Here is a 13,534-nt window from a genome sequence, read left to right as displayed (position 1 = left end):
TCCACATAAAAATAGGGTTAATTTTTTACTACCAATTTAAACTCTCATCACAAGAGAGAATTTCTCATTCTTGTTAACCAAAAACGAAGAACGAGTCGTTCTCAACCTTTTGGAAAAAAATGTTAGTAGTCTTATTCAACAACAACACTATTTAATTACGTTTCTGCCACCGCCTTTATTTCCAACTGTTCCTCAACACACACAGAGATACAGATATAAATATTTGGTGTGTACTACTTTGCCATCAATTTAAGTAACAAAACCCCATTTTTTTAAGTAAACAAATCCCTCAATTTCTCTCTCTTTCTCTCTCAGTTTCAGAGCTCAATATCTTTCTCTCACCTTCTAATTCTCTCTCTCTCTCTCACATTTTGATGCTTCTTGGTTTTCGCTTATGGAATAAGTGGAAAAACTGAATGAGATTTGGTGCAAAAAAATGCGAGTGAAGGAAATGCACCCGCTGTGTTGTATTTCGCTGGAGAGTCCTGGAGGTAGTATTAGGGATCAATCGCCGGAGCCGCCATTGTCGGCGTCGCTATTGAGAGCGAGGAGTTTGCCGGCTACGGCGACGGCCGGCGGATCTGACCGCATTGCGGGACGATCGGAGGCCACGGTGGCCGGAGTCCTCTACAAGTGGACCAATTACGGCAAAGGATGGAGATCCAGGTGGTTCCTTTTGCGCAACGGCGTTCTTTCCTATACGAAAATCCGGCGGACGGAGAATCTCAACCTCCTTATGTCTCCGACCTCCGACGACATCACGCTGATCGGAGAAATCTCCGCCAATCGGCTCACGAGATTGGACAGTAGTGGCAGACGAAAGCACCACCAGAAAACCGTTGGCATTGTCCATCTCAAGGTACAATTTTATCACCGATCGAATCGCTGCGTTTGGCACAGAGATATTTCCATTGTATTCGTCTCTATCTGAAAATCTTTCTTTTCCTTCACAAGAATCTGATTCAATCAGAAAAAAACAAATAAAAACAAAAAGAGTACTAATGAAAGCAAGGCTTGGATAACCGAGCGAGCTATAAGTTTAAGAACCAATGGTTTCTTGCTTTGTTCGCCGTGTTTCTGTGACTCTCTCTGTTCGTTGGAGTTTGTTAATTAAATTTCAATTATCCACTCTGTTTTTTTTTTTTTTTTACAGTTTTAAGTTTTAACTGGTTGTCAATGATTTAACCATAAAAAATAAACTGTTTGTCAATGTTCAGTGGGTCACATCAACAGGTGTTGAAATGGGGGGATTGTGATAGGCTACTTTGTAGGCGTAGGTTTTATTATCCTGTGGTCACATCAGGGATCGATTTGTAATGTATTGGTTTCATTTTTGAGCTCTCATTCATATGTGAAACTTCTTTCTTCAGATTCATATATATATATTTTTTTCCCACAAATCCCATCTCGTAAATAATCTCTCTCTTTTTTTCGTTAAGTTCGGTAGTCTTTTTCTTTTCTTCTACGTGTTGGTAAAGCTTTCTGGGTGCTGTTTCTTTTACTCAAAGGTGAGGAAGTTTTTCAAGTTTTTGTTTTTATTTCTTTTTTTGGGGTGCGTCTAAATTAAAAAAAAAAAAAAAATAATACTAGCTTTTGTGAACAGTGTAGTGATCAGAATCGGACGGTAGGGAATTAGGGAATAAAGTGGGTTTGTATTTCTTGCTTTCTTTGAGTTTGACTCATTTTAATTGGGTTAAATGGATTTGAGTGGTTAGTGGTTGCCATTAAGTTTAATTAAACATCTTGATATTTTTGAGGTATGATTTGGTCTGGTTTCTTGCGATATAAACGAAGGGAAATGTGGGGACTTGATACCACGAAGTGGGGTTTGAATCTTTTCAATTTTGAATTCAAAGCTATACCACTGTTTAGAAACGGGAAAAAGAATAAAGAATATGTATTTTAAATTTGGGTCTACTCAACTAGTTGTCTTTATGGTCAAAATTCCATTAGTGCTTTGCTTTGCGTTTTTGAGCAAAGATTTGGTTGTAAAAACAGTGAGATCCCCACACTCGATTGTTTTGTGGTAGGTGGATAGACCGAGTCTCAGCTTGCTTTGTCTATAATTGCTGCATATCGTGGCGTGTCTATTAATATACATTATCTGATACAGACAGTATATATATATTTTATTTCATTCTCAAGGCAATTTGTCTTCGATTAGTTTTTCTCTTAATTGCTTTTGTTTTCTGAATTTATGTTAATTTTTTAAGAGACATTAATGTTGATCAAATGTGCTGGTGGTGCCACTCTTTCCTGTGTAGCAGATCTCATCTTTTCGGGAGAGCAAATCTGATGATCGAAAGTTCTACATATTTACAGCCACAAAGACCCTTCATCTGAGAACTGATTCGAAGAGCGATCGGGTGGCTTGGATTCAAGCTTTGGTCTCAACTCGGAGCCTATTTTTACTTAGACCAATCAATGACAATCTCTCCCTTGTGCCAAATGATATATCTATATCAACCGAAAGGCTTAAAAAACGCTTGCTTGAAGAGGGAATAAACGAGAACCTTGTAAATGATTGTGAGCAGATTATGCGTTCAGAATTCTCAGAAATAAAAGGACAAGTTCAAGTTCTTTGTGAACAGCGATCCAATTTGCTTGACACGTTAAGGCAGTTAGAGGTAAATTAGTAAATTGGTATGCTTTGTCAATTTATGCAAACTTTAACTATTTTTTTCTGCTGATGGCTCTCTTTACATCAAAGTGGACTAATTCTATGTTCAACCTAGGATCCTATTAAGTGACTGGTTTTTTTTTAGGGTTGTTAATTTACTGAACACCATGCTTTCCTTAAATCCTTGACCTTGAGCTTCTTATGGTGCCAATACTGATCAAGAAAGCTGTTTAACCATTATTTTGTTTTTTTTTTCCCCTAATTCTTTCTTCTTTGGATTCATCTATTCTTTCCATTTACACATCTCAACATTTTTGTTTCTCATTTTGTAAGCATATTACTTGATTGCCATGGGGGACAATTAATGAGGGCCTGGGAAGGCTAGGGAAGAACGGAATGGAAGTATGGAACCCACCATTCCTTGTTTGAGATTTTTTTAATAAAAAACAAAAATAAAAAAAGGAAGGGTATGATAGTCAATTCACACACTTCTCCTTCCCATTATTTTATTTCATTCCCTAATAATTCATCTTTTCTTTTTTATTCCAATTCTTTATAAACTCATAAGAGCATTGATTTTTTTGACAAAATTGTTTAAATATTCTTTTTGCAACAAGAATCTGCATTTTTAATTAAATGATGGCCCCCTTGTCATATTATATCATCTGCATGCTAATTCCAAGATCTATATTTTCTTGAGGCACAATTTGAAATGAATCGAAATTATTTTTCAAAGTAAAAAAAAAAACTTTTTAAGCAACTGTTCTTTCCCTTATTATGTTATTAGACATCAGAGACTATTATATCGTATTATTTGCATTCTTAAGTGCAAGATCAATATTTTCTTGAGGCACAACCCCATATAATGGTCATTTATTTATTTTTTTTTTTGCAAAGTGAAAAAAAAAAAAAATGATAATATGCCTTTTTAAGTAACAGTGAAATGAATTCTTTCATATGTTATTAAACCTGTATAGAATAATGTGTGTGTTTGTGTATATATGTTGTGCATTGAGCTAAATTTTCTTTTGATCATCTTACTGGACCAGTGGGTTACTCATGATCAATTACAAGTTCTGTCTTCTTGACTGCCAGATGTTTCGTATAATACATATGTTGAAGTGAGAATCAGAAATTGGCAATTTGACATTCATTGTCATTGTGAGAGTAGAGTATTATCTTATCTCACTGCATCAAAGAAAACATTTATAAGGTCATTTAGATGATTAATATTATTGGAATATTGGGATTTTCAGCAATTAAATAATTTGGCTGTGGTTCTACTATTATTACTGCTTCTCATGGTAACAAATTGGACCAGAAATTTGTTATAATACCACCGTACACCCTTGGCGTGATGGTCACTCCATAAGAATTTTGTTGGGTGGGGGGGTGGCGGGGGGGCAAAGATTGGGGTTCAATTCTCCAAGAAAGAGCTTCATACATATATGCACTTAGATTAGGTTAAAGTAAAATTTCTATGTTGTATAAAAAAAAAAAAAAATTCTTCATGGCACTTAAATTTGACTTATATATATGTATATATATATATATATATATTTTTTTTTTTTCTGGGGATAATTGTGATAACGAATTTTTGTCATCACCCTGGCAGAATGTTTTTGAAAGGAACAATTTACTAATGATCTTACCAAGAATAGACCATCCAAATTTCGTAATTTAGAGGTTGGCAACAGTATGCATGATCTCAGTAGTAGCCGTGATTTTGGTCTAGTATTGCATCAAGTTGGTACCATGATGGTCTTAATTAGAACAATTGGTTCAATGCCATTTATTTTTCAATTTCTGAATGTGATGAATTTTCATTCTACCATTTCTTTATGCAGTGAACATATGATTCCTAGAATTAGCTTGTTTATCTAAGACATTTACTTTGCATATGCAGGCAGCTAATATTGAAGCTGAGGCCTCTGGGATTCATGATGGTCAATACCAACTGACCAAACATGAATTTTCGAGTCTAGGGCGTGGAAAATACAGTGGTATGTATCATATGTATACTTCTAATGCTTTCATTTCTTTATACTCAGTTACTTATATGCATTAAATTTTCACTTTGGTTGGTTATGGAAAAAAAGAAACTAGTCATTGTTGGGTAAACAGAGTTAAGTTGAACATATACTCAGGTCGTGATGATCAAGAACACTAGAAATGGAACATTTTGGCATGCCTCAGATCAAATAGCTTGCTTGAAGACTTTTCTTATCTGATTTTTAGCTAAAAATTCCATTAAAATTTGAAAATAAATTCACTTAAATCATATAGCTTTTATATTTAAAGTCTGTTTTATGAAAATTTTGCTGGCACATCTGTTGAGACTTTTTATTTATGTATTTATTTTTTCCTTTTTCCTGTCTATTAGCTTTCTGAGTTCTACCTGTAAATGTTAAATAATCTATACATTATGTATCCTTTTGATAAAATAACCTTTAGTTGTTTGTTGTTATTCTTTAATCTACAATTTTAGAAAAGAAAAAAAATCTGATGAGAATAATAACCTTTGTATTTTCTAACTATCTCTCATAGATAGAAGTTTATATTCTTAAGAACTATGCTGATCTATTGTATAGAATACCACTTGTATTTTGATTCATTAGTGGTTTGTTTGACATCTGATGATTGATCACTTTCATGGAGTACTAGGTAGACTGTGGACTCTCTTTCTGCTTCAATAAGAAAAGATTACTTATTTGCTTGTGGTTTATAACTTTGGCCTTGATTGAATTAGTTAAAATTGAAAGCCAAATGGTATATTTGTCTGATGTTTCAATTGTCAAGACCAAAACTGGTCAATTCATTGATTTCTTCTCTCTTCAAATTTTGTTCTCTCTGTATTGTTTTGTTGAAGTTAGAAATAGTTTAGGGTCATCATAATGAACTTCATCAATAAATTCATCTGTGCATATTGCATGGATAATGTGGCAAGTTGCTGCTTTCTACAACTGCCAACATCCATTTATATATTTTAGCTTCTTAGCATATATACATATTTCTTGACATTTATGGTTCGTAGAATGCAGCACGACTGAATCGTCTGATGATATTGAGAAACAAGAGCTTGAGGAAGTGTCAGATGAAGATGAAATGTCCTTTCATGACTCAAAAGAGTATTTTACTGAACCCGACGTTAGCTGTGGGTCTATAAAAGAAGTTTCCAATCACCTTGATAATTATGGAGAAGCTGAAAGCCAATGTGATGTGGCGAAAGTTCAGAACAATAGGGAAGTTCGAAATTCTAGATATCCACACATTGAAAGGCGGAAAAAGCTTCCGGATCCTGTTGAGAAGGAGAAGGGGGTCAGTCTTTGGTCTATGATCAAGGACAATGTGGGAAAAGACCTCACACGTGTTTGCCTCCCTGTTTACTTTAATGAGCCAATATCATCTCTTCAAAAATGTTGTGAGGACTTAGAATACTCTTTTCTTTTGGATAAAGCATATGAGTACGGGAAAGCGGTAAGTAAGATTGATATACATTACTTATCTCTGGATCAGTGATATGAATTTAACAGTTTCTTGGCATACATTTACTTGTAATATGACTTAATGTGTTTATGGTTGTCCAAGCTGTTGTGCTCCTTTCCTTTTACTCCCTCCTGAAATTTTGTCTTTTAAAGGGATTTTTGTGTTATTTGTAATATATATAAATGCCTATTACTAACTATCATAATTATTTAATTTCATATTTAGACAAAAAATATAAGTGAGAAAAAAAAATTATTTTAAACTTTCTCGTGCATTGCATAGGTTACCGACTAGAATTTGCATAAAAGAATTGCTGCAAGATATTGGGTGAATGACTAGTGGGGTATGTTTGCTGTGGAAGTTGATTGGGTCCATTATGTTTCACATAGTGATAGAGATTAGTTGTTTGGGCTTTTGGTAAAGGCTATAATTTTTAAATTTTTTTTAACAAAACAATTTGAGTGAAAGATTGTGTTATTTCTTTGCCTGTCATCAAACTAAATGCTAATTTTGCAGAGCCTCTGAAAGAACATAAATTTATTATAGCTGTTCCGTTAATTGCATACCTGCCCTAAGTAACTACTAGCATACCATATTCAATTCATCTTCATATTGGAGTGTTTTGGATTGTGCACGGATGCAGTCCAAGCTTGGCCTATGATGATTATGAATCTATGATCTTCTAAGTTCCAATGCTTTTCGTAAGAAGACCACTGTAATATTTAAAACCTCTCTGTGCATTCTTTATAGTGTAATTTTCCTACACATTTAGACTTGTATTCCTATTGTTGTAGATGTATTTGTGTAATTGATTGTTCTTAAAATGTGCATTTTTCTATGACTTCTTTGGCATGTTAGTGGAGTAAAATGCTCTGAGAGCATAAAAAAGATAACTGTTCAGAAATTTGTGAATCTGACAATTTGCTCCCATGGGTTCGTGCATTGTGTAATCAGGGGAACAGTCTTCAGAGGATTCTGAATGTTGCTGCTTTTGCGGTTTCTGGATATGCTTCCTCTGAAGGTCGAAATTGTAAACCATTCAATCCTTTGTTGGGGGAAACTTATGAAGCTGACTATCCTGAGAAAGGAATTCGCTTCTTCTCTGAGAAGGTACAATATTTAACTAGTTACTTTACTGAGAAAGGAATAAGTAGCAGTTACATTGATCTTAAAATGAAAATTGTTTGATAATTGAGTTGAGGTCAAGATATGATTTTTAGTTTTAGCAAGAATTCAGCTTTTGGCTTCATAAGAAATTCTGTAACTTTGATAAAGAAACTTTGGTTGGAAGATTCTCAATCATGAAGAGCAAATTGGCAGGATGTATCATTTTCCAGAAACTGAGAAAAATGATATATATTAGCTGTGAGAAGAACATGATTTACAATTGAAGAGACAGGTGGCACCAACTTTAAGTAGAGTGGTGATCAAATGACAAATTCCACAAATTAAAATTCTGATGCATTATGAAAAAAGAAAGTTCTAGTTGAAACCCTTAATAGTTGTTTGATTTGGGATAAGCTTTTGCGATTTCCAAGAATACTTTTAGGATTCCCAAGTATTTCTATGTTTGGTTGCAAATAACTCAAGAGTAATTATATGCATTTGGAATCCCATTTTGGGGGGTTTATGAATTCTCTTTTAAAAATGTGGGCACCCACGTTCCCATGGCTTGGGAAGTTATATTTTTTTTAATTGACGATTATACCTCAAATTTAATATTTTTTTAAATATAACTTTTTCTAATAAAGTGTTTATGCTATGTTATTCATTTTTTTAAAAATATTATTGTTATATTCACCTTTAATAATTTTTTGTTTAACTTTGATTTTTTATGCTGTTTATAATTTTTAAGAAAATATATAATTTTGATGAACAAGGCACGGCGCTTTGATAAACCATAAAAAATTGGAAACATTATTTTGGTCTTGTATGTGTTAATATTAGACTCTTTTTATTATTTATGTAAGATTTGACTTAATTCATGGTTCATAATATTTTTCTTATTATTTATTTGATGAGTAATACTTTTACATTGTATTTATAAGGCTAAAGATATTATAAGAAGAATGAATGATTCCTATAAGATTTATAGGAATAAACCAAACACGGAGATCTTACATTCGTGGAAACCTATTTAGATTTTTAATCAAACCAAACATGAACATACTTATATTTTCAGGCATCCAGGTTTATTGGAATCCCATTTATAAGAATTTGGATGCCAGAGGGGATATTAGATTCCCTGAGTTTCAGTCCAATGGCTATGACCTTATGAGAAGAAAAATTCCATGAATTTTTTCTCTAGGAATTTTGAAGATTATGTTTGTGTTTCATGAGAATAGTGAAAGAAATAAATAAATTGAAATGTGATGTGTTTTTGAGAACTTAATCCATATGAGGAGGCTTAATTACACATGAAGAATATGTAATGCTGCTGTATGGCCATGTATGTTCTTCAGTCTTTTAATCACTTTCGCAAGTGTTCATTTTGAATAAATACAGTAATCATAATCAAACAATTAAATGTAATCTTCAATCCAAAGTAATTTGATATCATGTTGATTGCAACAGGTCAGTCACCACCCAACACTCATTGCCTGCCACTGTGAAGGAAGAGGGTGGAAATTCTGGTGTGACAGCAACCTCCGCACAAAATTTTGGGGGCGGTCAATTCAGCTTGACCCTGTTGGAGTTCTGACCTTAGAGTTTGATGATGGTGAAATTTTCCAGTGGAGCAAGGTGTGCATTGTTGTGTGATTATGTTTGTGCAAAATATTGACTGCTCAGTTGTCTTGATCTTGTGCTTTTCTTTTCTATCAGTGCTTCATTGATATTCTAAAACATGATCATGCTATTCTTAGGTCACTACAACTATTTATAATCTTATCCTCGGTAAAGTTTATTGTGGTCACCATGGGACAATGCACATACATGGTAATCGCGAATATTCATGCAAACTCAAGTTTAAAGAACAGTCTATTCTTGACCGAAATCCTCGCCAGGTTAGTATTGCATTCTACTTGTAGAGAATTCCATTCATATGCTTGCATCTTGACCGAAATATCTGGAAAAGTTATAGAAACTTTTAAATTCCATTTACCTTTGGATCACCATATATCTAAATGGGCTACATGCTGTATCACTACTCCTGATAGAACCTATTTGTCTAATTTAATTGTTATTTACTGACATGATTAACAGATTCATTTAATTGTATCCTACATCTACGCAGGTAAATGGATTTGTTGAAGATGTTATGGGAAAAAAGGTTGCCACATTATTTGGGAAGTGGGATGATAGCATGTATTATGTTAATAATGATGGGAGTGGCAAGCCCAAGGATTGTACTTCCTCTTCTGATGCATCCTTGCTATGGAAAAGGAGTAAGCCGCCTCCTAATCTCACTCGGTACAACTTAACTTCGTTTGCAATCACACTAAATGAGCTGACACCAGGACTGCAGGTAGACATGATGTATCAAATCAATTTTCTCAGCATTTTCATTTCCCTCTTATGCATCTCTAATTGTTTTTTTTAGTTGTGTCTGATCCCGGGTATTTGATCACGGATTAAGGAGAAGCTCCCACCCACGGACTCGAGGCTTCGACCAGATCAACGACATTTGGAAAATGGCGAATATGAGAAGGCAAATGCGGAGAAACAGCGCTTGGAAAAGAGGCAAAGAATGGTATGCTTAGTACCTCTTTCTCATGAACACTCATGCAAACACATCTTAGCTTCATTTGCTAAATTGTGTGATCCTTTTTCTTGTTTGATTTTTACACTCGGAAGGCAAAAAATGTTTAGATTGCTGAGGTGGCATGTTTTGATTGGTGAGTAATAAAAGTAATGTTAGCAGTGGGCCTATGTGAGAGTGATATTACACCAATCACACCTTGTCACTTTAGCAAGTTGTGAAAAAAGCTGTCCATAGTATTGCTCTTCTCAAAGTGGCTTTGACAAATGTCAGCCACAGGTAGGGTAGGCTTTTGCTCTTAATGGCACTTGCCTGCCTACCTAATATGATTTGCTGATCTTGCTTATTAAACTTAGTTTTCTACCAGGGTTTTCTTAATTTCAGTTTAAGTCTCCCATAATAGGTTCATGTAAGCTACACTGTCATCAGCTTACATAAATATTATGTTTGCTATACATACTAGTATGTACATCTAAAGTCCATGCTATGGTCAGATATATTTATGATGTATCTTTCTAGAAACCAAGTCTTCATTCTAGAATGTAATCATTTTTTTTAATGAATTGATAAAGAAAGCCTCAGTTACACTGACATGAATGTCTCTGGCTGTATATCTGGACTCATCATTGAATGTCTCTGGCTTTACATCAGTTGCCAGCTGCTGGTTACAATATATGTTCTATGAAACTTTAGCAGTTGTGGACAAAAATCTGTGTATGCACAATTTTTTGATGTGGATTTATGCTGTAGCTTTTAATTTATTTAAAGCTGGAAGCTTAAGGAATTTGGAAAATATTGTATCATGGTTTCCATAGAAAATTAGGTAACAATTTGTTTGTTGTTGGCTTCTACTAAGATTAGATCTTGAGAAGGGGATGCTGAACGGTGTGAAATTATGCAAATTAGCATGTTTTGATCTTGGATTTTGTGCATTATGGATAAGAAGGGGATGACTGATATATGTCTGTATAGTTGTATTCCTTGGACTAAAAGGCCATTATCAGTTTACCCCGACTTTTTGAATACAACACTGTACCTCCCCGCATCTTTGGACTAAAAGGCAATATCATGTTTTCATCCAAATTGATGGAAAATGACATCAAAATGACAAATACATGCATTTCCCTTCCAAAAAACTATAACACCAAGAAATGGTATTTTGTCATTTTCTTGCCATTTTCTGTCAATTTGGATGGAAAATATGGCTTTGCAATTTAGTCCAAGGTACAGGGAGGTAAAGTATAACATTCAAAGGTCAGGAGGGTAAACTAATAATGGCCCTAATCACATAGAGTTATTTGTCATTTATCCTCGGTATATACAGTCATATGTTGTCTTGCAAGTGCCACAATAGACTGGATTAATAGTGAATAGTGTGGCCGATAGTTACCAGTGTAAATTGAAATGAGTCTTGTAACAAGTGACTTGAAATTCTTGGGTTTTCTGGGCTCCCATATGTCCCTCAAGAAGTTCTACATGCTGAGTCCCCCAACTCTATTGATTCCGGTTGTCTTGTTGTACTTCTCTGATCTGTTTTACTGTTTTGTTTGTTTGTTTTGTTTTGTTTTTGGTTATTTTTTTTTTATTTTTATTATTATTTTTTTTTATCAGTTCTCTTTGTGGTGTTTTTCTGCGGGAAAAAGAAAAATATAGGGATTATTAAATTTGAAGAATTGTAAAGCCTAAATCTAACTTTACTTAGGCAGGCAGGACCTGGTTTAGGTTTTGTCCGTATTCATCAAAGCATTGTTATTTATCTTTTATTGGTGATTCACTTTCCTCCTCATTTTACAGGCAAGGAAAATGCAAGAAAATGGGTGGAAGCCCAGATGGTTCCAGAAAGAAGAAGGTGATAATGGACCCTTCCGCTATGTTGGTGGATATTGGGAAGCTCGGCAGCAGGGCAAATGGGATGAATGTCCAAATATATTTGGTGAATTCAATGAAGACCTTGTTGATCCCTTAGAAGTGTCATGATCTTAGTTCAGGTGTGTACGTCATCTGGCTAACCATTTGTTCTTGAAGTTTCAATATGCTGCTATTTTTTGCTGCTTTCATTAAAAATCATTTTTGTGACAAAACCTAGCATAATAATTGTATTGTTTATGCTACTTCCACAGCTCAACCACAACTCAAAAGGCCTTTATCAAAAGAAAAAGATCTGTCATCCAGTGATCATATTCATTCATCACTTAATCAAAATTGCATTTTATCACATGGCAAAGTTCAATTGTAAAGCAAGCTACGGGCATAATTACCTATGCCCCTCTACTGCTTAGGTCTAGTACAACATGTCACTGAATGTGTTCATTACTCATTAGAATTGCCATGAAAAGTTGTTAGATTGATTGTTTTGCTGATAATGCAGGATAGGTAGAAAACCTTTACAACTGTTAGAGAGTAAGCTGGGCAAGAAATGACCTGGTTGTCCATGTTTTTTGGCCGTATGTACCAGAATTTTAGTCTAAAGTTGGCAAAATTGATCCCCACATGCATTCGAGTGAAGAAATCATCTTTCAAGCACGTGGCAATGGTTAGGTCAGAAGTCTAGTGTATCTTTTTAACATTGTCCATGTCTGCAGTGGGGGTTAGCTTGTGTAATGTAATCTCTCTCTCTCTCTCTCGTTTTAAACTGTGCTAGCCCTTGGCTGAGCATTTATTTCATATTTATTTGTACTTTCTTTATTTGAAATAATAAAAGAAACAAAGATTTTTTTTTTTCGAAACTGCAAGTTCCTTGTTCAGGCGATTAAGAATGTCATTTCTTCTTGACTATCCAATGTGCTAGCAATCAACCAATAAAATCCGGAAATGACTGATGTCATAAAATTACGCCTTGTCCAGGAGCACTTAATCGTCAATATCTTGTGACCAGACCTTTTGGTCCTCATGCTTTGGTATTTGACGGGCAGCTAGATTTTCATTCTTATTTATGTGAAGCAGACTATTAGTTTCAACTCTTAACAAATCTGAGTTGCTAAATGGGAATGAAAGTTAAAGACTCAAGAGCCGTTGGTGCCTATATTTGTTTCTTTTGTTTCGCCGTGAACATACTAGGGTCACATTGCCACATACATTCCAGGGAGGTACCGTGTCTTTGGATTTCAATTAAAAGTTCTACTCAGTTAAAAAAGAAAAAGAAAAAAAGTTCTACTGTTCTTGGGAGTTGGGACAGTTGCTATCCAGCCCATGTCCACTGGCCCATATCGTATTACTGCCACAATTATGTAATCCATTCAAATATAAACATATCATGTATGAACAAAGGACAAAATTTAAGTATGATAGTTGTTCTTTAGGTTTCTCACTTAAGATTGAGCCATATGATTACTTAACTAAAAAGTATATTTTCATCCTATGAGTTAAAATCTATATGGTAAAATCTAAGTACTGTATTTAAGTCTTGCTTGTGAACAAAATAATCATTTCCGTTTCACCAAAAAAAACAAAAAAACAGAGAACAAAATCGTTTTTTATTTTATTTTTTAGCCAAGAGAACAAAATAGTCTTGGATGGCAAATATTCCAAGCTTAGCTACTTGGGTGTCATGTGATACAAGTGTCCCGTAATAGCAAGTCTCATAATAGGAACTCAACTATTGTTATACTCCATCTTAGATTAAAGGATTTACATTAAGTCACAACTTAATTTAGTTTTAGAGAAAAAAAAAATATTGTAATTTTATTGAATTGCAAATCAATTCATTAATTTCTATATTAAAAAAAAAG

The 13,534-nt window shown here is 34.3% G+C and overlaps 1 protein-coding gene across 6 annotated transcripts; it reads left to right on the top strand.

Moving 5' to 3' along the window:
* The first annotated feature begins 201 nt into the window (after positions 1–201).
* On the top strand, positions 202–12,532 carry LOC115971167 (oxysterol-binding protein-related protein 2A). 6 transcript variants are annotated; one of them, XR_004087247.1, is made up of 11 exons: positions 202–859; positions 2,268–2,627; positions 4,527–4,623; positions 5,655–6,097; positions 7,061–7,216; positions 8,681–8,848; positions 8,971–9,111; positions 9,342–9,572; positions 9,648–9,797; positions 11,601–11,794; positions 11,927–12,525. XR_004087247.1 is itself a non-coding variant. In XM_031090901.1 (11 exons), the coding sequence occupies exons 1-10, from the start codon at positions 437–439 to the stop codon at positions 11,781–11,783; spliced, it is 2,322 nt and encodes a 773-aa protein (XP_030946761.1). In that variant the 5' UTR covers positions 215–436; the 3' UTR covers positions 11,784–11,794; positions 12,180–12,532. The 6 variants fall into 6 exon arrangements, 5 of the variants coding, with proteins under 5 accessions (XP_030946761.1, XP_030946760.1, XP_030946759.1 ...); XM_031090901.1 differs by having other exon boundaries at positions 215–859; positions 9,678–9,797; positions 12,180–12,532; XM_031090900.1 differs by having other exon boundaries at positions 215–859; positions 9,678–9,797.
* Positions 12,533–13,534: the final 1,002 nt, after the last annotated feature.

This window comes from Quercus lobata, chromosome 12, assembly GCF_001633185.2.
Source record: "Quercus lobata isolate SW786 chromosome 12, ValleyOak3.0 Primary Assembly, whole genome shotgun sequence".
Lineage (NCBI taxonomy): Eukaryota > Viridiplantae > Streptophyta > Magnoliopsida > Fagales > Fagaceae > Quercus > Quercus lobata.
This window is presented reverse-complemented; position numbering and strand designations above follow the sequence as displayed.

Coding starts and splice junctions, on each gene's coding strand:
- LOC115971167 (XM_031090901.1), top strand. CDS start 437: ATGCGAGTGAAGGAAATGCACCCGCTGTGTTGTATTTCGCTGGAGAGT. Junction 4,624..5,654: donor AGGGCGTGGAAAATACAGTG/GTATGTATCATA, acceptor TATGGTTCGTAG/AATGCAGCACGACTGAATCG. Junction 9,798..11,600: donor TGGAAAAGAGGCAAAGAATG/GTATGCTTAGTA, acceptor CTCATTTTACAG/GCAAGGAAAATGCAAGAAAA.